At 47.2% G+C, this 23,618-nt stretch overlaps 1 protein-coding gene and 1 long non-coding RNA gene across 8 annotated transcripts in view; both read right to left on the bottom strand.

Moving 5' to 3' along the window:
* LOC116562854 overlaps window positions 1-17,775 on the bottom strand; it is a 32,235-nt gene extending 14,460 nt beyond the window's left edge. The window contains exons 1-3 of the long non-coding RNA XR_004274110.1: window positions 14,392-17,775; window positions 10,911-10,918; window positions 4,086-4,092 (exon numbers count right to left, since the gene is read on the bottom strand). This is a non-coding gene — a long non-coding RNA (uncharacterized LOC116562854). The remainder of the gene's footprint in view (window positions 1-4,085; window positions 4,093-10,910; window positions 10,919-14,391) is intronic.
* The window catches only part of BCL2L1 (BCL2 like 1), a 59,859-nt gene extending 36,600 nt beyond the window's left edge, over window positions 1-23,259 (bottom strand). The window contains exons 1-2 of one of the 7 annotated variants that reach the window (XM_032295321.1): window positions 23,031-23,259; window positions 20,945-21,616 (exon numbers count right to left, since the gene is read on the bottom strand). In XM_032295321.1, the coding sequence (XP_032151212.1) occupies window positions 20,945-21,508 (564 nt within the window). In that variant the 5' untranslated portion in view covers window positions 21,509-21,616; window positions 23,031-23,259. Of the gene's footprint in view, window positions 1-20,944; window positions 21,635-21,905; window positions 22,759-23,030 lie in introns of those variants that run through there. The other 6 variants (XM_032295315.1, XM_032295316.1, XM_032295319.1 and 3 more) reach the window with 6 other exon arrangements.
* Window positions 23,260-23,618: the final 359 nt, after the last annotated feature.

The following is a 23,618-nucleotide window of genomic DNA, read 5'->3' as shown; positions in this document are numbered from 1 at the left end:
GTATTCCATTACTCAGTTTCATTTTCTGTACAGCATTTAACCCACTCCCTAAATAATCTTATTTGTTTCTTGGGCTAGCTGTGTCTCCCACTAAAGTAAGAGTTCTATAAGAGCAGTGTCCTTGACTTTGTCTTGTTCATCTTAGCATCTCCAGCACCTAGCACAGGGCCTGGCACACAGTTGGTGCTCAATAAACATTTGCTGAATCACCAGATGAATAGCACCTGGGATGGCCAAAAGCTAAACAGACAATGGCCCCACACTTACTCCTCTGCTCACTGTTAGTTCAAGGCTCTGGCTCCCATTTCAGAAGCTGCCATTGCCACCTGGGAATCAGCAGCCCAATAAGTGGCCAGGATGGGCATTACTGCCTCACCATCACCTATCTATTGGGATACCACTTAGAATCCTCCCCTGGCACTTGAAGATTCTGCAAATCTGGCTCTAGCTGACTTTTTTGGCTTTATTACCTATTAAGATAGATCCCTCCACACATGCCTCAAACTCGACTGCCACTGCTCACACGTCTCTTCTTGAAAGAGTTGGTCTCAGCCTGCAAATCTTAGCTCATGTGGACCCTCCTTACTGGGAGCTACAGCCCCTCTTTTCCCTGCTTTGTGGTAAGGCTTGGTGCAAATCTCACCTCTTCTGTGAAATCCTTCCCTCATTTGGCATTTAGCATTTACTGTTGGCTTTTTACAAGGATCTCTTTTCATGTTTATTATGCCTTTTCTCTGTAATTCAATTGGAAGTATCTTGAGAGCTGAACTGGGTTTCCAATGGCAATATCTCAATTAATAAACCTTCTAGGGGAAAGACTCCTTGAAACAAGGTTAGCTAGGTTCAGAGAGGACTGGGGAGGCATCTAGGCTCCTCCCTGCTGAACCAGTCCCTTTGGCAAAAAGAGAAGATCATGCTGCCTCAATCCAGGAGCCCAGCTGATGAGGCAGGAAGGGAACCAGCAAATCCTAGACTATTATGTGCAGTCTGGGACAATCCCAAGGTCATATATGTAATTAGATTTTTTTAAAACCATCATTTTTTTTTTTTTTTCCCTCAAGACACAGTCTTCCTGGTCAACATGGTGAAACCCCGTCTCTACTAAAACTACAAAAAATTAGCTGGGCATGGTGGCACGTGCCTGTAATCCCAGCTACTCAGGAGGCTGAGGCAGGAGAATTGCTTGAACCCAGGGGGCGGAGGTTGTGGTGAGCCGAGATCGCGCCATTGCACTCCAGCCTGGGTAAAAAGAGCGAAACTCCGTCTCCAAAAAAAAAAAAAAAAAAAAAGGGAAAAAAAAAAAGACACAGTCTTGCTCTGTCACCCAGGCTGGAGTGCAGTGGCGAAATCTCAGCTCACTGCAACCTCTGCCTCCTGGGTTCAAGCAATTCTCCTGCCTCAACCTCCCGAGTAGCTGGGATTACAGGCTCCCACCACCACACTTGGCTAATTTTTGTATTTTTAGTAGAAATGAGGTTTCACCATGTTGGCCAGGCTGGTCTTGAACTCCTGACCTCAAATGATCCACCTGCCTTGCCCTTCCAAAGTGGTGAGATTACAGGCATGCACCATGGTGCCCGGCCTAAAACCATCATTTTATTTATTTATTTTTTATTTAAATATTTTTATTTTCCTTTTTTTCCCAATTTGTGTTGTCACCAAAAACCATCATTTTAAATGAATCTGGGCAATATCTAGTTATCATAAAGAATGGTAGAAAAACTTTGCTCAGTTCAAAAGACTTGTGTAATATACATTTGTGTGAACTAATTTTGGTTTTGTCTCTTGTCTTCTTACCCATATTTTCCTTTCACCTGACCGCCTTAGCTACATTATCCTTTTGGTTGTATGAATTTTCCTAAGTTGCTTCCAATTCTTTGTAAAACAGAGCAAGGTTCCAATAAAAAATAAGAGTTGGTCCAGTTTTCTTTTAAACGGTACAGTGGATTATATAAAAAATGATGTCCCAAACAACTCTTTATAATAATTAAGAGTAAGTGGCAAAAATAATGCATGTAAATCACTGAATACAGTGCTTGGCACTTATGAGCATTCAAAAGTAGGATGAAAGAACACTATTAATTCTCATTAGCTTCTCTTCTCTAGGGCTCAGTTTTTTCGTGTCTTACGTTTTGTTAATTTGTTAATCATTTATTCAAAAAGTATTCACTGAATGTTTACTACCTGCAAAGAACAGCTGCAGACACTGGAGATACAATGATGAACAAAGCAAACTCCCTATAATCATGGGGCTTATATTCTAGTAGAAGAGACAGGCAAAAACAAATAAACAAAAAGACAATTACGGATAGAGTTTGTTGCTATGGCAAAACTACAAGAAGATTGGAGAGTGATTTAGAAGTAGCATGGCTACTTTAAACTGAAGGTCAAGGAAAGTCTCTCTGAGGAGGTGACCAGTGAGCTGAACCAAATATAGGACTCAGAAAGGAAACACTAGGGGCAGAACATTCCAGGCAGCAAGAATTTATGCCAGGACCGAGGAACAGCAAGAAACCCATGTGGCTTGAGTGGAGTAAGGGAGTGATGGAATGACGGAGAGGCAGCCAGGACCAGATCACACAGGCCTCAGAGGCTGGTAAGAAGTCTGGGTTTTGCTGGGTGCAGTGGCTCAAGCCTGTAATCCCAGCACTTTGGGAGGCTGAGGCATGTGGATCACGAGGTCAGGAGTTCGAGACCAGCCTGGCCAACATGGTGAGACCCCGTCTCTACTAAAAATACAAAAATTAGGCCGGGCGCGGTGGCTCAAGCCTGTAATCCCAGCACTTTGGGAGGCCGAGGCGGGTGGATCACGAGGTCAAGAGATCAAGACCATCCTGGTCAACATGGTGAAACCCCGTCTCTACTACAAATACAAAAATTCAACTGGGCATGGTGGCGTGTGCCTGTAATCCCAGCTACTCAGGAGGCTGAGGCAGGAGAATTGCCTGAACCCAGGAGGCGGAGGTTGCGGTGAGCCGAGATCGCGCCATTGCACTCCAGCCTGGGTAAAAAGGAGCGAAACCCCGTCTCAAAAAAAAAAAAAAGTGGGGTCTTAACTAGGCATAATGGTGGGCACCTTTAATCCCTGCTACTTGGGAGGCTGAGGCAGGGCAATTACTTGAACCAGGGAGGCCAAGGTTGCAGTGAGCAGAGATTGTGCCACTGCACTCTAGCCTAACAGGGCGAGACTCTGTCTCAAAAATAAATAAATAAATAAATAAAAATAAGAAGTCTGGGTTTTATTCTTTTTCTTTTCCAAAGTCTGGGTTTTATTCTAACTAAGTGGAAGACCACTTGGAGGGTTATAAGCAAAAATCTGATAAGATCTGAACTTGTTTTTTTTTTAATTTCATTTTTTAAATTTTTAATTTTTTTAGATGAAGTTTCACTCTTGTTGCCCTGGCTGGAGTGTAACGGTGCCATCTCGGCTCACTGCAACCTCCACCTTCCAGGTTCAAGTGATTCTCCTGCCTCAGCCTCCCTGGTAGCTGGGATTACAGGCATATGCCACTACACCCAGCTAATTTTGTATTTTTAGTAGAGATAGGGTTTCATCATGTTAGCCAGGCTGGTCTTGAACCCCTGACCTCAGGTGATTCACCCACCTTGACCTCCCAAAGTGTTGACATTACAGGCATGAGTCACCATGCCTGGCTTTTTTTTTTTTTTTTTTGAGATGGAGTTTCACTCTTATTGCTCAGGCTGGAGTGCAGTGGCATGATCTGGGCTCACACAACCTCCACCTCCCAGATTCAAGCGATTCTCCTTCCTCAGCCTTCTGAGTAGCTAGGATTACAGGCGTGCACCACCATGCCTGTGTTTTGTATTTTTGTAGAGACGGGGTTTCTCCATGTTGGTCAGGTTGGTCTTGAACTCCTGACCTCAGGTGATCTGCCCACCTCGGCATCCCAAAGTGCTGGGATTACAGGGACGAGCCACCTATGGAACTCCCAATAATGCCCAGCCAGAAGTTGGTTTTTAAAAGACCACTTTGGCTAAAGTATTGGGCAAGAGTGATTTTCTAAGTTCCCTTCCCAGCTCCAATCTTCTGACTTTTTCCCTGTCATTCTAGGCTCCTGGTGAACTGGTTGCCTAAGCAATAAAGGCAGTTTCTGGATTAGAGTGACTGAAGAGCTTAGAGTGGTTCCTTGCCTTGGGCAGAGTAGGGAATCTGTGTCACCTTGCTCTGCAGGAGATGGAGGAAGTAACTTCCTCAGGGAGGGGTGGGAATCCCATCTTGGAAAACATCCCCAAACCACCTGTATTGTTTCTGCCTCCTGTGTGGAATTTCTGCAAATGACACAGTGCTCTGGAATGCACCCCCACAACACACAGCACACGTACACACCCAGTCTTCCATTTACACAGGCATAGCTGTACTTTGTATTCCTCCTAGGATTCAGTTCAAAGCTAGCCTACAGGATGTGGTCGATAAAGAGCTACTGATTGATTAATGAGGAGAGAGAATATTCTTAGCCATTAAGCAAATATTAATGAGTTCTATGAGTATTATGTTGGTCTCTGGGGGCACAAGGTGATTAAATGGGTTTCTGGTCTTCACTGAGCTCAGAATTCAGAGGACAGACCAAAAACCACTGACAGCTACAATGCTGGATACAATAGTTATAACGGCAACATTTACTAGGCCCCTTCTATCCAGAGGTAGGACAAGTTGGCTTTGGAGCCAGACTACCTGGGTTCAAATCATGGTTTTACCACTTACTCACTGTGCATCTTTGAACAACTTCTTTAACTTCTCTATAGGAATAAGAGAACCTACCTGAGTGGCACTATTTTGAGAATTCAATGAATTATCTCATATAAATGCTTAAGTGCAAGTGCTCAATAATGTTAACTATTACTAAAATTACCTTAACATCTGTGCTGTATGATCTTACGTACATCCTTACGAAAGGATCTTAAAACCTTATAAAAACTCTATGAAGTATTATGATCCCCATTTTTCAGATTGGGGAATTGAGGCTCAGAAATGGAAAGGAATGCACCCAAGATCAAACAGCTGATATATAACAGAGACCAGATTCAAGCTCAACTCTGTCTGATTCCAGAGCCCATATTTCCAATAACAAAATGATCTCCTTTTCATAAAGAGTCCCAGCACACTACCCAAGACACAGCAGAGACTTTATAAAGGTAGCTATGGTTATCATGCCATCGTCCCTAGGGTTTCCAGCTGTAGGTGCTATAGAACCCAGAAAAGGGGCCTCTCTTTTGCCCTAAAGGGATATGAGAAGAGTTTAAAGGTACTAGGTACCAACCACAGGCTTTGCTTGGGAGTTCCATGGTTTCCCTCACTGTGGCTTGGGATGCTAATATGGAACCTACACTAGCACCACTAAATCAGACCCAGAAACTTCCCCCAGGTGTCCAAACACCTGCATGAACAGGCAGGCAGTTTCCTCTAGGTTGACTTCTTGTCTGGCCCTATACATCTCTCAGTTTCATCACTCAGCCACCAGCCCTGGGCCTCATGTGTGCACCTGCTGCTTGACCCAGTCCCAGGAGACACTGAGCCTTAGACTTGGGCTCCCTCTCTGGACCTTGCCCCAAAGGGCTGTTTCTGAGTGACTCCCTGGGACTTCCCTGACATGGTAACCCCTAGGGCTCCAACTGAATGTGGGTACTATGAGCAAAGGGAAATTCTTCTCACTGAATAGCAGACAGACAGTGGGTAGAACAAGGGGTGGTTGTTCTTGTTCTGGATCAGAGATAAGCATGGGATGAGACTCAGAGTACACTGGATTTTATGTTTGAGCAGCACTGATCCTGACGAGGTTAGGACTCCCAAACTGCAGTCCAGCCTAGGCGGGTAAGGACATCTTGCAGCTAGGCATTAATACTCATTTCTACTTCCCATCTGAATCACAGAGTCTGGCCTTGCCTGGTAATTTGACTGCAGAAGGCAACCCATTGCTGAATCAAGGCAACCCATTGCTGAATCAAGGCAACTCAAGCCTCATAGAAAGAGGAAAGGGAAAGACTCAGCATTTGGTGAGCTTTTACTCCGCACTAGGTACTGTGATAAGTGCACTTTACTTACATCATTAATTGTTAGGAATGTTTGCTGACCCAGTCACTAAACACTCAGCCACCAAGTACTAGGCCCAACAGTAGCTGTTAAGGGAGAATAAGGCACAGTTTTTATCCTCAATAAGCTCAGTGCACTGTTTCAACCCTCTGAAATGAGTATTATTTCCATTTTATAGATCTTTAGGCTCACATAGGGAAAGTAACTTGTCCAAATTCGTGAAGCCAGTTAAGTGATAAGATACTGCTTCTGCTCAAAAAATGCTTGTTGACTGACTGACTGAAGGAATGAATAACACAACTATAGCTGTGACTTTAGTCAAGGAGTAGCAACAAGACCTAATATTTATAGTTCTCAAAGTGCTTTTTCATCTATCATCTCTTTGGGCCTCCCTGCTAGCCCATGAGGGAGGCAAGGCGGGTGTTATCTTTCTTCAACATATGAGGCAACAGGCAGAGCTTGGGAAAGAGGCTTAAGGCCACAGAGCAAACAAGGAGTGGGGCCATCCTGGAAAAACTCCAGAGTTCCCACAATGCCATATTTAATCATTAAAACATGTGTCACGCACCTACTGTGTGCCAGGCATGCTTCAATACACTTTAAATATTTAACCCAGTAAGTCTTCCACTCAGTCAACAAACAAGGAGGTCCCTGGCAAGATAAAACAAAATATGCCCCATTACCAAATACCTAGTCAACAACACTGGCCAAACCTCTACTGTGTACAAGGTATGACATGGGGTCCTTGTGAAGGAGGTAGGGGACAAGGTTGTGAGCCAAGGCCCCAAGCTTCAGGTACCTTAAAAATCTCTAAACTCTTGGTCCAAAGATATCCACATATTCTGTCAGCCTGAAAATTCACTCCTGGAGAGGAGATCCAATAGCAATCACAACAATTTGTTTACCAGTGATTGCAATGTGACAAGAATAGTAATAATAGTAGCTTGTTATATTAAGTAATTCCTGTATGCTGGGCTCCTTGGTAAGTGTTCCACGTATCTTATCAACTATTTTCATGTTCTCAAGAGTGTTTCAAGAAAAGCAATGTAGGCCAGGTGGTGGCTCACACCTGTAATCTCAGTACTTTGGGAGGCTGAGGTGGGCAGATCACCTGAGGTCGGGAGTTCAAGACCAGCCTGACCAACATGGAGAAACCCTGTCTCTACTAAAAATACAAAAGTAGCTGGGCATGGTGGTGCGTGCCTGTAATCCCAGCTACTTGTGAGGCTGAGGCAGGAGAATCACTTGAACCCGGGAGGCGGAGGTTGTGGTGAGCCGAGATTGTGCCATTGCACTCCAGCCCGGGCAACAAGAGTGAAATTCTGTCTCAAAAAAAAAAAAAAAGAAAGAAAAGTACTGTATGGTGTTCTCTCTTTTTTTTATACATGAGGAAACTAAGGCTGGGAAAGATTAAGTAATTTGCCAAGGATAGCCATTAAGCAAGTGAGACTCATCAACTCAACGCTAGTTTGTCAAATTTCATATCTGACTCTTAATAATGATGGAATTTCTCCCAAGGAGGCAAGGCAGACACCAGGAATACCAGGAGCAGCTGCTGCCTGAGAGGGTGGGGGGCCTCCAAAGCCTCCAGTAGAGTCTTCCTAACCCCTTTCCATCAGGTTTTAACATCACACTGAGACGGGGAGGTAAGGAAAGAACGGTTACAGGTACTCAATCTATCCTTAGGACAACAGGGTCTGGCCCTCTTTGTTGACCCTCAGGGGAAGTTTATGACCTCCCATTTGTCACTCACCAACCCTCTAGAGAGGAACAGAAGGGGGCAAGGGCATGGGAGTCTTTTCTCCCTGGGGGGACACACACCAGGAAAGAAAGCAGCAGCAGTCTTACTGGACTTTTCCTCCCCTGGGCAAGAAGCCTGTACATGTGATATGGTGTATGTCATTCACATGGAACCCCCTTGGGAAAATGCCAAGGCACCTTTTGGACCCAAGAAGCCTCAGAGAAAGGAGAGACTGGCAAAGCCCTGAACTGCAAGCTAAGCTGACAATTTCTAAGCATTGTAACTAGGTCATCAGGTTCTTGGAGAAGCCAGCTGTGGCTGGGGGATGGGGAGGAAAACCAAGATCCCTACTTCCCTTTAGGCCCCACCCTCCCTGAAATCTGCACCTGCTCCCAAACTGACCCCTCCCCCAAGCTGAGCCCAGCTGTCAACGGCTCCCAATGCCCCACCCCTACCTTCCTTGGGCTGGAACCATGGAGGCCTCTTGGGCAAGAGGTACCTGATTGCCACCTGAGCTTTACAGAGAAGGAGCTGTGGGGCAAGGGAAGGAATGGCCTCTCCTGGAAGATATTTCTTGCTCCACCAGGGCGGCAGGAAAGTTAGGCCCCTTTGGGCCTGCCTAGGGTACCCTTCCTGGCATTGTCACTGCAGGTGGCAGGAGACAGGTGATGTTTACCCTGCTGAGGCCAGAGTTGCCAAAAGGCTTCAATCAATCCTTTGAATCTGCACCTGGCCCTGAGTCCCAAAATAACAAGCAGGCCAGCTTACCTGATCTGCAGGTTGCAGGTGCCTCTGGCTTTTCTCTCCCTGCAGCTCTGCCTGCTGAGCCCTGGCTGGCAAGAGATTCTTTTTCCCAGGGGTTACTGGAGACCTGACTGCATCCCACAGATGCTCTAGGCCTCTCTCCATTGGGCCCACTTCTACCATCAACCATCCCCATCCCTCTGCCCAGAGGCCTCTGTTATCATTCACCTGCTTTTTTCCCTGACCAGCTTTATTGCAAACTCAGACCATCTTCAGCTCTTGCCAGTCGGCCTCCTCATCATCTTCCAAATGCTTCACATATACTCCACCCTCCAGTTCTGTCTGGGTGGTTCTTACTCAACTGGCCTGCTCGCGTGTGTGCGTGTGACTAGCCTGATCCTGTGTGTGTGTGTGTGGCAGAGTCTTGCTCTGTCACCCAAGCTGAAGTCAGTGGCACAATCTCAGCTGACTGCAACCTCCACCTCCCGGCCTCAAGCGATTCTCCTGCCTCAGCCTCCCAAGTAGCTGGGATTACAGGCATGTGCCACCACATCAGCCTAATTTTTAGTAGAGACGAGGTTTTGTCATATATGCCGGGGTAGCCTTGAACTCCTGATTTCAAGTGATCACCCACCTCAGTCTCCCAGAATGCTGGGATTACAGGTGTGAGCCACCACACCCAGCCATAGCCTGCTCTTGTTACATTTTTTCACTTAGTTAAAGCCTTCATGGTCCACATCTTCCTAATACATAACGATGCCTAACACTGACTGAGTATATTGTATGTCAGACGCTGTGCAAGGTGGTCCATAGTCACTTATTCATTCAACAAATATTTGCTGAGTGCCTCCTATATACCAAGCAGTCTGGCAGATGCTGGGGATGAAAGACAAGATAAAGCTCCTGTACTCTGAGAGCTTATGTTTTACTATAGGAGACAGACAGTAAACATGTAAACATGGTGGCCTCTAGGGAGGTGATATCTGAGTTGACAACCCAAACAAGAAGAGAGAGAGCCCTTCATTTCTATTTTAAAGGGGGTGGGAAAAAAAAGAAGAGAGCAAGCCCTGATCAGATCTATAAGACGAGTGATCCAAAGCAGAGGAAAAACAGCAAACTTATGAGGAAGAGATTGCTATCATCTTCTTTAAGAGATTAGTATTATCACCATTTTGCAGACCAGGAAACTGAGGCCTTAGTGGGAATTGTACAAAGCCACGTTGCTGAGAAAGCTATGATTATTCAAACCCTCCGTGACCTCTCTCCTTCCTGATCCTTTTCACTGTTGGTACAGTAAAGGGCCTGCATTGACAATGCAGTTGGCTAGGGAAAGGGTGCCGGCTGATGATACAGGATGAGGGTGGAGGCCTCTGGGCCCAGTAATCAACTGGATGGCTGATGGTGGAAATGGGCCTATTTGCCAGAGGCCCATTTGCCAGAGGTGCAGGGCAATGCACTTGTGGGCTCAACCTCTTCCGCTGCTTTTGGAGTCTGCTTCACAGATTTGGCACAGTATGCCTCAAGCCATTCACCAAGTGTTTGGGCTCTATTCCTACTGCTTCAAATGAGTTTGCTTCCTTAGGGGCAGAGACTTTTTCTGTAGCCTAACCTGTATCTAATAACAACCCTTCATGTTCATTGAGCAGGCCGTGGCCGAACCCTTATCCAACCCCAGGCCCTGAGCCAGGTAGTCAGGGAAAATAAGCCAGTCTAGGCTTGCAAAGAAGCAATGACGCTTATAGGCTTTTGCATCAGACGCATCTGAGTGTAAGACCCAGCTCTGCCTCTTATAAGATGTGTTACTGTGGACACATTAGGGAACCTAGATTCTCGATCTTCACAGGAAAGCATTCATGAGAACCAAATAAGATGATTATATCAAAGGCATAAACACAACACGTGGCACAGAGCAAGTAACTACTCAACACATAGTATCTGTTATTATTACTAAAAAACACATTTACATTTCACTTTCTCATTTATGCCTCACTTACTCTGGTGGCTTGGCATTATTCTCTCAGGCTTATGGATGAGAATTTGAAGCTGATTTACTTCGTGTTATGCCACCAGCAAGGAGTCAAGCTGTCTCAAATGTGAGGCCAGAGTTTCGTCTGAGTATGTGTTGAAGGTAATTAATACATATCAACTATAATGCATCTTTCCTGGTGTGTCTGGGAGCTGAGGAGGATAGATGACACATGCAGACTGATTCAGATGGCAGAGGGACACCAGCAAGACCCAAGGTGTGGGGTATGGGAACAGATCATTGAGGGATGGGACTCACTCCCACTTACCACAATATCCACAGTATCTCTCTCTAGCACATTACAAAGCATTTGTCAGTATTTGCTGGTTTAACAAAAGAAATGAAACTACAAGGACAGCTCCAAGCCACACATGCAGCTTTAGGAGGAGGAGACAGTACTGATAACACTGTGTTAAAAGCCAGAACATGAATTCTAAGTCTGATACTGCCATTACTGTGGGACAAGCCCCCTTATCTTAGTTTCCTCTCGGGAAACAGGGCTGAACATACCCACCTCACCTACTTCACTGGGGAAATAATTTATAAAAGGTATTTGGTAAATTAAAATTATTATCATGCACATAAAAAGAATAATCATGACAATACAGACTACTAAGGCAGCAAAGTGTGAATCTCAGGCTCTTCTTGGTACTAGCCTGTGAAGCTCTGGACATATCACTTTTCTCTGAGCCTCAATTTTCTCAATCATAAAATGAAGGTAACACTACCTACTTTGCAAGACTTTTAAGGATTGGAGATCAAAAGGACAGGCTTTAGAGTAAGAGAGACCTGGTTTCAAATCCTGACTCTGCCTCTTGCTAACTATAAGCCCTCCCAAATCTCAGTGTCCTATAATGATAAGGTTGTTGGGGTAGTAACAGAGATGGTGTCACTAAAGGCTGTCACACAGTGAGCACTGGACTAATGCCAACAGTCATCCAGACAATAGTGAACTGGAGGAGGGAACACAGTGTAGTGTTTAAAAGGGGGAGGTTGGAAGCTACCCTCTCAGGCTTTGCCACTTACTAACTGTACAACTTTGCATAAGTTGTTTAACCTCTCTGTACCTCAGTTTCCTCATGTGTGAAACAGGGATAATAGAAACTACTTTAGAGTATTGCTGTGAGAACGAAATCAATTAATACATGTAATGCACTTTGAACAATGGCTGGCATAGAGTAAGCACTCAATAAGTGTTAGATACTATTAATAGTAATGTTAACAATAATATTAATCACCAAATGGAATAAGAGGGAGGGACTGTTTATCCTGGGACATGGGTATCCCATGAAATAATTACAGAGAAGTCTCAGTAGCTGTTTATAGGCAAGTTTTTAGCCTCCGAGACTCTATGGAAAGGACACGAAGGTTGGGGGCTCCTGGGCAAATATCCCAGTCCCACTGACCAGAAGGCCAGCCTCGAGGGAGGCGAGTCAGGCTCCTTGGAAGGGACACTGTGTTCCTATCCCTGCCTGACTCAGGGGAACAAAGGCACGTGTGTCTGTGTGTGTGTGGCCAGGGAGGAGGGAGAGGAATGTTTCCCTTTCAAGAGAGGAACAAAGGATCTGAGGCATAGTTGAGTGCATTCCAATCCCCTCCCAAGCCAGCTCCCATTCCTCAGATGATTGTCCAACAAGGTTTTCAACCTTCTAGTTTCCTCCTCAAAGGTGACTGGGGGAGGGAGAGGAAGGCAGGCTATGTTTCACTCTACCCTCTGTCATCAATTTCTAAGAGGCAGGATTTATATGTGCCAAACCTCAAGATATCCCTTAAGAATCCCATCCTATGCAGGGGTGGGATCGAAACCCCTAGAGGAACTCAGGGTTAATGGATGACACAGGGCATTGCAACAGGTTTAATGCACCTCCAGGGGATGTCCAGGACTGAAACTGCTAATGGGCAATGGAGCCAAGAAGAGAACCCAGGAATTATAACTGACCCTTCTCACAGCCTAGCCTAGGGTAGGGGGAAATGGCCTGGCGGAACCAAGCAGAAAGGCATTTTCTAAATCTTGAAGGGATGATCACAGCTGGAGGGAGAAGCCAGGTGAAGGAGGAAACGGTAGGGAGCAAAGAAAGTAACTGACAAGAAGAAAGGCAGGGACATGTCCAAAAAAAAGTAGTTTTGAGCAGGGAGGGTGGACCTCTAGGGACATCGCTTTCCAGTTTTCACACTCCTGCAGGCAGGGCTGGGACAGGAAGCAGTCCATGGAAGTCATCGCAATGGCATTTCCTGAAGAGCTGGAGAAAAACCTCCAGTTCCGAGGGGAGCACTGCAGGCTGCCCAAAGAGCCCTGTGGCTCAGAGTTCGCTGTAAGGCTCAAGCTTGGCCTGAGAGTCTCATCAGGGATGAAACCAAGTAGCAGACTGTCCCAAAGGCAGTTTCTTTATACAAAAACACAATTTCAAAAATCAATATGTAATAAAAGAGAAGCCAGATGATGTGAGTAAAGAGCCTTAGGATGATATGAAAGCCTTAAGGCATGAATTAATTAACCGAACCTTCAGAAAAAGGTGCCATTATCATAGCATTTACAAGTTAAGAGACTTGCCCAAGGTCACACAGCAAGCCAGTAGTCAAGTTCCACTTTGAAAGTCCAAAAACTGCCTCTTCCTCTGGTGTAACCTTGGGCAAGTCAATTCATCTCTCACCTGATTTCTCTCCTTTGAAATGGAGACAGTATCCTTCTTACTCACCTCTCTGGGTGGTTATAAGGATCAAAGAGGCAAGGTGGATCTGAAAGTGCTTTGGAAACTGTAAGGTGTTATATAAATGTAAGGTATTACTATTGTGGGCTCAGTGATAAAGTAGCCTGCCTTGACACTGGGTTTAGTTAAGGTGCTGACGTTATCTGTCAACAGCAGAGAGCCATTTTAAAATATAACTAATGTGAAATATGCCATAATGGTGGAATCTGTCACAAGGCCTTAGGATAGAGAGGGCCAGCATTCCTATACTGTCCACTTCAAACCTTCCATCTTGCAGAAAGGGAAGCTGGGGCCTGGGGGTAAAGTGACTTGGCCAAGGTGAGGCTGAGAGTAGAACTGGGTTTCCAACTCCACGACCAGTGCTTATACCACCATGGCACACAAATACTATGGAGCTCCTGCGCAACAGAAATGCTGCAAGGGCCTGCTCTGAGATGTGCCGACGAGTCACTATGGTGTTTAGAAAAAGAAGAGTGGGCCGGGCATGGTGGCTCATGCCTGTAATCCCACCACTTTGGGAGGTTGAGGCGGGAGGATCAAGAGGTCAAGAGATTGATACCATCCTGGCCAACATGGTAAAACCCCATCTCTACTAAAAATACAAAAATTAGCTGGGCGTGGTGGCGTGTGCCGGTAGTCCCAGCTACTTGGGAGGCTGAGGCAGGAGAATCACTTGAACCTGGGAGGTGGAGGTTGCAGTGAGCGTAGATCGTGCCACTGCACTCCAGCCTGGTGACAGAGCGAGACTCTGTCTCAAAAAAATAAAAATAAAAAGGAGAGTGGATGCTTAAAATTCTGTGAATGGGTCTCTGAAATGAGTTCTGTGGTAAAGATAAGAATAACAATGATACCAACATGGCTCTAGGCTCTATGCATCTCAGGCATACCTCACTGTGTCTTTACCACCACCACCTGTGAGGTAGTTATTATTTATCCTAAGATTCAGAGAGGTAAAAGGAGTTTGCATAGGTAGACATGGATGAGTTGGGAACTGGCCTCAGACAAATTGCACTGACTCAGACAGAAATACTGTTGGAGTGGAAGAAAACCATTCATCAGGTATCACATTTGGAGAGAACTATTCCCAAAGAACATCTAGCTTACTTAACTCTGATTCTCGGACCTGGATACATCAATATACCACGTGCATGCCTAGTCTTAGTCTCCAGTCCCTCCTTGCCACACTTCCACCTCTAGGTCTAAGCCACCATTCTTTTCCACCTGGCAATTGCACCAGCCTCTTCACTGGGCTCCCTGTTGCCACACTTAAGAATTCAGACCATATCACCGCACTCCAAATCCTTTGGCCTCTTATTCCACCAAAGCCAAATCTTCATCATGGTCTGTAACGCTCGATGTGATCTGGGTCCCACCTACATCTCCACCCTACTCCCCAACCATTCTCTCCCCTCATCTTCTACACTTTTCCCCTTTGCTATTGCTTCTCCAGCCACATTGACTTTCTTGTTCATCCCTGAAAATGTCAAGCATGCTCCTTCCTGAGTCCATTCCCTCTGTTTGAAACACCCTTTGGTACCTACATCATCTACCACCTCACGTCATTCAGCTCTTGGCTCAAATATCACCTTTAGGTAATACTTTTGTCGGGACTCAGGACATACCATCCCAAAATATGACTGTAGGAAACCAGAATATGCCATCCCAAAAATAAACTTCTTTGGCAGATTTTAAGCTGGTTATTCTGAGAAACTGCAGACACGAGTAGCTCTGAAAAGCTGTCCTTTTGTAAAAGAAATTCACATCTAAAAAGGAACTCTCCACTAGTAAAAGTATCTGTATTAGGAAGAGGGCTGCTCCACACAAACTTTATTACCAGAGACTTTTTTTTTTGAGACAGGGTCTTGCTCTGTCACCCAGGCTAGAGTGCAGTGGCATGATCTCGGCTCACCACAACCTCCGCCTCCCAGGCTGAAGTGATCCTCCCACCTCAGCACCCCCCTACACAGTAGCTGGGATCACAGACGCACGCCACCACCAATACTTTCCCTTACCCCGCCATAACTTCAGTTGCTGCCACTCAAGCCCCTAACAGAAGTCCCAAGCCCCATATTCCTTCTTTTTTCTTTTTCTTTTTTTTATTTCTGCAACTATTCATGTGGTTGTAAGAGGACCCTACATTCTTTTTTGGTAGCTCAGGATGCTATATAAGCTTCAATTATCTGACCCTTCTTTGAGCCTCAAATTTTGTAGGACTCCTGTGCATACCTATGTAATTAAATTTTTTTTCCTCCAGTTAATCTGTCTTTGTCAATTTAATTCTCAGCCCAGCCAAAGAACCTAGAAGGGTAAAGCCATTTTTTGATCCCTTACACCTTCTTTGATCACTCTATTAAAACTGTAGCCCCACCCTCCCTTGCTAGACATGCCCTATGCCCCAACCTGCTTTATTTTCTTCATAGCATGTGCAATCATCTGATATAAACATGTAATTATATATTTATTGCCTGTCACTCCTCATTGGAATGTGAGCTCCATGAGGACAGAAACTTAGTTTTGTTTGCTGCTGTATTCCCAGTACCTAAGACTGCCTGGTACATAGTAGGAGGTCAATAAACATTGTTTGACTCAATGAATGAATTAGTAGGTAAACAGCCACTCCCATTACTGTTATTCTGGCTTGATAAGGGTCTGTTTCATCAGAAATTTAGTGGGTTTCTCTTTCATTAGGTCTCTACTATGCCCAAGGCCTCTGCTCAGTGGTGAGTAAATAAGCATCGACAAGATGTGGCCTCCACCTTGAGGAGCTCCTAAATCTAGGAGAGGGTAAATCTGTTAGAAATGTTTTCTCCACACTAATTTAAGCTCTACAACTGTTAACTTCTTTTCATGTATCCAAGTTTTGCCAGGTACCATACCAATAAAAAAAGACTCAGTCCCTCTTCCTTCAGAGATCTGAAGCTGGTGATCATATTCTTCTCGGTCTTCTCTTCCCAAGGCTAAACAAAAAGACCCAGTGGGATTGTCTGACTCAGGTCTGCCAACTGGGAGCAAGGAAGACAGACTACCAGTTAGAGGGGCAGAAGAGAAGAGGATCCAGGAGCAGAGTGACTCCTTCAAAGAAAAGAGAGGGAGTCCTTAGGGAGGACTCTACGGAATTAGGTTGGAGGTTGGGTGGGGATAGGGCCCCTGCTTAATTAAGGCAGTAGGAGATTATGCTTCTGTAAAAAAGCAGCGCACTGGGAATTACCCCTTGTCTATCCATATTAAACTCAGGCAAAACCACAGTTGCTGAAAGAAAGCCCCATGATGGAAGGCTGAGGGCAATGGTAAAATCAGGAAGGTCAGACGCAGAGGAGGACGTTCAAGCCCACTGGCCTCAGGATAGACATCTGTTGAGGGAAGGGACAGAGATAACAACTGCTGCTTCACGCAGCCCAAACAAACCTGGGGACACCCATACAAAAGTCAAGAAAACTCTCCAGGTTCCATTAGAGCCCCCTGAAAAAATACCCAGGTAATTTTTGACAGAAGCTAAAGGGCTCCACAGGGCTACTGGGGAAATTATTCCTAGGAAGTCTGGAAAACCCTGTGATGGTAACAGAATTTTAAGAGCAACCTCAAACATACACTCAGAAGAAGTAGGTGTTTCACGGGGGAGCCCCTGAGACACTTCTATTTCATTTGGGGACCTGAATAAGATTACTAAAAATTTCCACTTTTGAGGTTTCTAATGGGGTTTCCCCAAGAAAAAACGCAGAACTGCCACCATCTGCAAAGGGAGCTGAGGTGCTTCAACTAAGCATATATCCATCCAAAGAAGCCAGATTAGGCAATAAGAGATCTATAGAAATACAGACCACTGAGCCATATAGCTTAAAAAAGGCTGTATGTTTTCTTCGCTCACACACTTCATTGCTTCCAACAATGATGTTTCCATCAGGCTAAAGGGTTTCTTCAGGGACAGCAATCCCAAAGTGGACAGGCCCATCTGAGTCCCTTCCCACATTCCCATTGGAAAGCACCAGAAACACTCAGTCCCTTTGGGGAAGGTCATACATACAACATTCCAGATGAGTATCACAAGGACTTTGTTTCTTGAAGAAAAACTCTAGGGGGCAGAGTCAGTTCCCTGAGGGAAGAAGCCCATTCATTAAAGGGTTTCTACCCTACAATTAAGGCAGGGGAAGGGCTTTTGTTCTAGATCCTTTACTAGAGTCAAGCTATGGCAGCTGGCTATCATTATTCCATTTTACAGGTGGGAAAGAGATGGACAAGAGAGCCGAACAGGTTCAGCATTTCATCAGGTGACTGCAGGCAGGCAGGAATCTGGTTGAGAGTCTAGACTTTCAGTCCTTGAAGCCTCACTCCACCTTAAATAGAGAGACCTGGGGCAGACCACCTTCTAACCACTGGCACACAGTTGTCATCTATTGGCAGGGCCTGAGAGGGTTTTAACAATGAGAAAATTGGCTGGTCACAGTGGCTGACCCTAGAATCCCAGCACTTTGGGAGATCAGGAGATTGAGACCATCCTGGCCAACATGAAATCCTGTCTCTACTAAAATACAAAAAATTAGCCAGGCATGGTGGCACGCGCCTGTAGTCCCTCCCAGGTACTCGGGAGGCTGAGGCAGGGGAATCACTTGAACCTGGGAGGCGGAGGTTGCAGTGAGCCAAGGTTGTGCCACTGCACTCTAGCCTGGCGACTGAGAGACTCCGTCTCAAAAAAAAAAAAAAAAAAAAAAAAAAAAAAAAAAAAAAATTAATAAACAGCTCACCCTGGGCAAAACCCTGATGCCCACATGAAACCTGCCATGTCTGAGTTTTACCAGTGCCAAAATCTGAGGCTACCAATATGCCTCTGGGAACCAGCTACTGCCAACTATCCTTCCCATGGCTACCTGAACAAAGCCAGTTATCAGTCCAGAGTGAGCACCTTCACAGGCACGGTTTGCTTGGCCCAATAGCATCTCTGGCTTTCTGGGCCAGTCTGTCAGGGTCACGTTATTACTCCCTGGACAACCTGATAGGATGAAAAGTGTTTAGGCTTTAGAGTTACGCCAACCTCGGTGTAAATTCTTATTCGGACACTTAACTGGCTGAGGGATACCTGGGGACAGTCACTTAGCCACAAAGAGCTTCACGTGTAAACTGGGAATAAACTCATCTACCTTGGAAGATTACTTTGGAATATATGAAACAGCATGCCATTTCCATGTTGTACCATGTGTGGCTTATGGGCAGCAGCTAGTACACTGTCAGCTTCACAATAGATGCTCAATAAATATTGGTTGCATAAGTAGAGGACCTAACACAGTGTCTAGTACTTAACAGGTACTCAAGAAAGGCTAATTTCCTTCCCCTTTCCTGTAGGGAGGCTAAATTTAGAACATAGCCCTGAGTAGAACAGCCCATAACTCCTACCCTCAAGGATCTCCCAACCACAGCCTCCAAGATAGTTACGAGATGCCACCACAGTAGCCAGTCAGTGTACAGTTCAGAACAGGATAGTACCTGAGAGGAAGGGGGCAGGTACCTTCTACCCAGGCTCAAAGGATCCTGACTCAAACGTTCTTTTCTCCCTGGCCTCAGGGAGAGAATGTATGCTCAGAAATGGTTCTGACATAACTGGCTCTTCCACACACAACCCCTCTGTTCACCAAGAGGAAGTGACATGTGGTATGTTGTCCAACGGGCTCTGATAATTCTTAAGCAAAGAGATGGAAGATGGAATTTAAATCCAATGGCGATCTAATGAACTTGCCCAGAGCTTCTGTGTCTAAGATCTCCTTCACATGCACCACTGGGCAGCTGGCAATTCTCTGGTAGGGGTAGCCCTCTGCAAAGGCTGGCTGGCAGACCAGGCATCTCTCCAAGACTGCCTTTTGTTTACAGCTGGCAACACCCACCTGGTATTAGGACCACTGGCCAAAGACAATAGTCAGGCAAAGTGGGCAAGTGGCCTCAGTCCCTACTTGGAGATGCCTCAGAGGGTGTGTGTGTGCAGTACTGGAATCCTGTCTGTCCTGTAATCAGCTGAACAAATATTTGCCCCAAAAGAGAATCAAAGCAGGAGGGAATAGGAGAGGTCACTGAACAAACCAACAGGAACTATTTAATCATTTATCCCCCCCAGGGAGTTCATTTACAGAAAGGCTTTCAAGTCTAGTCAGCCTTAGCTCAAGAGAGCCCACCACCTTTACCTCCCCTGACCCCACCCCAGTTATCTAACCTCTATTGACTTGACCTCCTTGCCTTTTACAAGAGCTGGCACAGGAGAAGAGCTAAAGAAGTTGCAAAGAAATGGGAAATGAGAGAGGGGGTGGGGTTCCAGGGCCAACCAGGAGGTCTCTCCTTAGTGGTAAAGTGAAGTTCCTGCCACGCCCTAGGCCCAGCCTATGGACAGTTGCATTCTTGACATTCCTGAGTCTGTGGTGCATGGCCCCTTCCACCTCAGCTCCTTCAATGGATGACTTATTTTCTACAGCTTGTTGCTTTTCTGCATGTTCTGAGAGGACAGACTACCTCTCATAAACCCTGCACTCCCCTAGGTAGGGAGATAAGCAAGGAAACAGGACTGAGTTCACTGAAGAGCAAAAACTGCCCATAGTGACCACTGGTAAAGACGCTTTCACCACCCTCATCCTGGCTCAGTGATGGGCAAGAGAATTCTCCCTCCCTGGAAAAGGAATTTGGCTGGTGTCGGTCACCGTGCTCACATTATCACCAAGATTTACAAGACTCTCTAAAGCAAGGAGGGCTTGCTACATTTTTTAGTGGAAGAAACTATGCCTCAAGAAAGTAACCCAGCCTTTCCAAGGTCACACAGCTGGTTACACGACAGGGCTAGGACTTATACTGGCATCTGAAGTCTGTAACCAAATCTCAAATGTCCCACAGAGCCCCAAAGACTGGGTTCTTGCTTTGCCAGCAAACAGTGCTTGAAGAGGCCCCCAGGGCTCTGGCCGGAAAGTAACAGGGAGAGCAGCTGGGGCTCCCCAACCGACCCCAGGCAGTGAAGTGCAAAGTCCCCGGGCTTAATGTGTGACACAGCAAGTGCTCCACAAACAAGGCAACGAAGCAGAAAGTCACACACTTTGGGGGAAATGAACTTAGGGGGCGCAGTGCAAACACAATCTGCACAGCCTACACTGCCCTAAAATCTGACAATTCTCACCCATTCAACCCAGGGGGAACTCCTGCCTGGCCATGCCCTAGTCTGAGAGGAGAGTGCCACACATGCAAACTTTGAAATAAAGGGAACTTGATTTGGGGGAGAGAAGCCCAGGATAGGACTGAGACGTCTCACGGGGAACAGATGGAGAGGTCTGTGGGCCACTGATGCTCATCATCTTCTCCACGCATTGTACTCATCACCCCTTTGTGTGTGAACCACTGTATAAGGTAAGGGAAACACTGAACTAACCTCCTAGTCTCACAGCTTAGGGACTTAATGAACACATAAGCTATAGTTTTCTTTGCTGAGAAACTGGAACACAAGTATGGAAGAGCGGAGTCATGGGGTGACCAGAGTGAAAGCTGCCTGATCTTTGACGCACAGGGTCATTTTGTGAAATAAGACCAGTCAGGTCTCCTCAACTATCAACATCTCCAACAATCACCCAACACAACAGAAAGAGATACAGAAGAAGGGCTGTTGGGGATCTCTGACCAGAGGCCAAAGAAAAAGGACACACAAGGGGCTTGGTTCTTACCCAGCCGCCGTTCTCCTGGATCCAAGGCTCTAGGTGGTCATTCAGGTAAGTGGCCATCCAAGCTGCAATCCGACTCACCAATACCTGCATCTCCTTGTCTACGCTTTCCACGCACAGTGCCCCGCCGAAGGAGAAAAAGGCCACAATGCGACCCCAGTTTACCCCATCCCGGAAGAGTTCGTTCACTACCTGTTCAAAGCTTTGATACGCTGTCCCGGGGGTGATGTGGAGCTGGGATGTCAGGTCACTAAATGCCCGCCGGTACCGCAGTTCAAACTCGTCGCCCGCCTCCCTCAGTGCTTGCTTTACTGCTGCCATGGGGATCACCTCCCGGGCATCCAAACTGCTGCTGTGGCCCGTGGCTCCATTCACCGCGGGGCTGTCCGCCAGGTGCCAGGATGGGTTGCCATTGATGGCACTGGGGGTCTCCATCTCCGAATCAGTCCCTTCTGGGGCCTCAGTCCTGTTCTCTTCCACATCACTAAACTGACTCCAGCTGTATCCTTTCTGGGAAAGCTTGTAGGAGAGAAAGTCAACCACCAGCTCCCGGTTGCTCTGAGACATTTTTATAATAGGGATGGGCTCAACCAGTCCATTGTCCAAAACACCTGCTCACTGGGTCTGGTCTCTGGTTAGTGATTCTCTTCTAAGATCCAAAGCCAAGATAAGATTCTGAAGAGAGAGAAAGAGCTTCAGGAAAAAAAAAAAAAAATTAATATGCATGCCATTTACCCTAAACATCCCATTCTCCCTCCAGGAACCAAAACTGGTTTCTTTGTGGCTCTTAGGAAGTCTAGGTTCCAAGATACTTCAATTAAGTCAAATCGAAAACACCAACAGTGGGCTCTGAACCTCCCACCAGCTTTTTCTACCCCAGCCACCCCTTTTTCTCCGAAATGCCTTCTTCGGAAAGTCATCCCTGGGCAGTCCCCCCCGACTCCCCCTCCCCCGCACCACCTACATTCAAATCTGCCTTTAGCAAATGCAGGCAGGTGCAGCCCCCGGAAGATCTTTTGTATCACAGGTCGGGAGAGGAGGTGGCGGCCGGGATGCCGGTAACTCAGCCGGCCTCGCGGCGGCTGGCAAAAAACCCAGCTCCGGCTACAGGGATCATGCGACCCGCAGGCTGGGAGCCCAGAAGGCGACACAGGAATTGCGAAGCTCAGGAACCAGCCCCCTCGCTTGCTTCCTCCTCCATCGCCGGGATCGAGGGCGGCCGCTCTGCAGCCGCGGCCTCCTGCCACCCGGGAGCCCAGCCCCCTCGCTCTTGCACGCCCCTTGGCTCTCCGCCTCCTACTGGGAGCCAGGAGAACTCTCCCGGAGGTGGCTGGTAGAATTTAGCTAGGTTTTCTTTTTTTTTTCTTTCCTTTTTCTATTTAAGCACCAGCCCAGGGTGAGGTGGAGACGTCCGAAACCCCGAAGGGACTTCTCAATGGGGTTCACGGTTTCGATGAGGGACGCAGGGACGGGGAAACTGCCTCGGATCTGCGATCTGACTTCGGGAAGGCCACCCCCAGGCGTGTCCGGGAGGTTGAAGGCCGGAGACCCCCGACAAATGCCGCTGGTTTTCTTTGAATTCCCCAAAGGCCCTGAACGTGGCGGTGGGGGATTGCCGGGTCCTCCATTCCCCGCACGGACACAATGGCTGCCGGCGCCCTGCACAAAGACGGGGTGAGGATGAGGCGCTGGGCCTCTTCTCGGGTCAGAAAGAGGGGTCGAGGCCTGCTCGACGGCCCCCACAGCTGAGACCACGTTTTCCTGGGGACAGGCCCAAAGTGGCTTCCTAGCGCCCCCGGGAGGGCTCCGGGGCCGGGGGCTGCACCTCTCCGGAGCCCAGGGTGGGCGGGCTGCGGCCTCGCGGCTTCTCGCGCTCTCTAGGCCTGGTACCCGCCGAGCCACCGCCCCGTTGCTAGGCAACCGCCCTCCCCCGGGGGCGCCCCCTAGACCTTTCTGGGAGGAGGGGTCTCACCCCCGGCGGCCCGCCCCAGTGCAGCCAATCAGCGAACCCAGCCGGCACGGAAGCGAAACGGCGAAGGCTCCCATTGGGCGCAGCGGCTGTCACGCACAGGGGAGGCGGCGCTCTCACCTGCGAGCCCCGCGAGCCGTGGGGGACCACATCCCCCTTCGTCGGCCTGGTAGCTTCCAGACGCTAGAGCTCTTCGCGGCCGAGTTCCGCGCCGCGGACCCGGGCCGGCCTACCTGGCTGCCGGCCTACCTGTCTGACTGCTCGCGCCGTCTCTCCCGAACAAGCCGGCCTCAGTTTCCCCTGAAGAGACAGGGGAACTTGCAAGCTCAGTCACTTCCGGTGGCGCGGCAACGCGCGCGAGCCCGAGACGCAAAGGGAGTGCGCGCCTAAAGTGACTGGCATCAGGACCGGGGAGAGATCGCCCCCTTGCGGTAGATCCAAGGAATCGAGAGACGCAAAGAATCATTTATAACCAGATTTTCATTTATTCATTCATTCAGTTAGTCATCAGTCAATCAGCCTATTTCACCTGTCCGTCGGTTTATATATAGAAAAAGCATCGCTTTGTGGTTAAGCACTTTGTCTGGGTTCTAACTCTGCTAGTTAGGTAAGTTTCTCAATTGCTCTGTGCTTCAGTGTCCTCAACTGTAAAATGGGTAATAGTACCAACCTCTCTCGTTGAGCTATTATGATGATTAAAATAGTTAC

Source organism: Sapajus apella, unplaced genomic scaffold (genome assembly GCF_009761245.1).
Source record: "Sapajus apella isolate SASKATOON/1434 unplaced genomic scaffold, GSC_monkey_1.0 scaffold33, whole genome shotgun sequence".
Lineage (NCBI taxonomy): Eukaryota > Metazoa > Chordata > Mammalia > Primates > Cebidae > Sapajus > Sapajus apella.
Note: the sequence above shows the minus strand (reverse complement) of the source record. Positions and strands in the feature narration are given on the sequence as shown.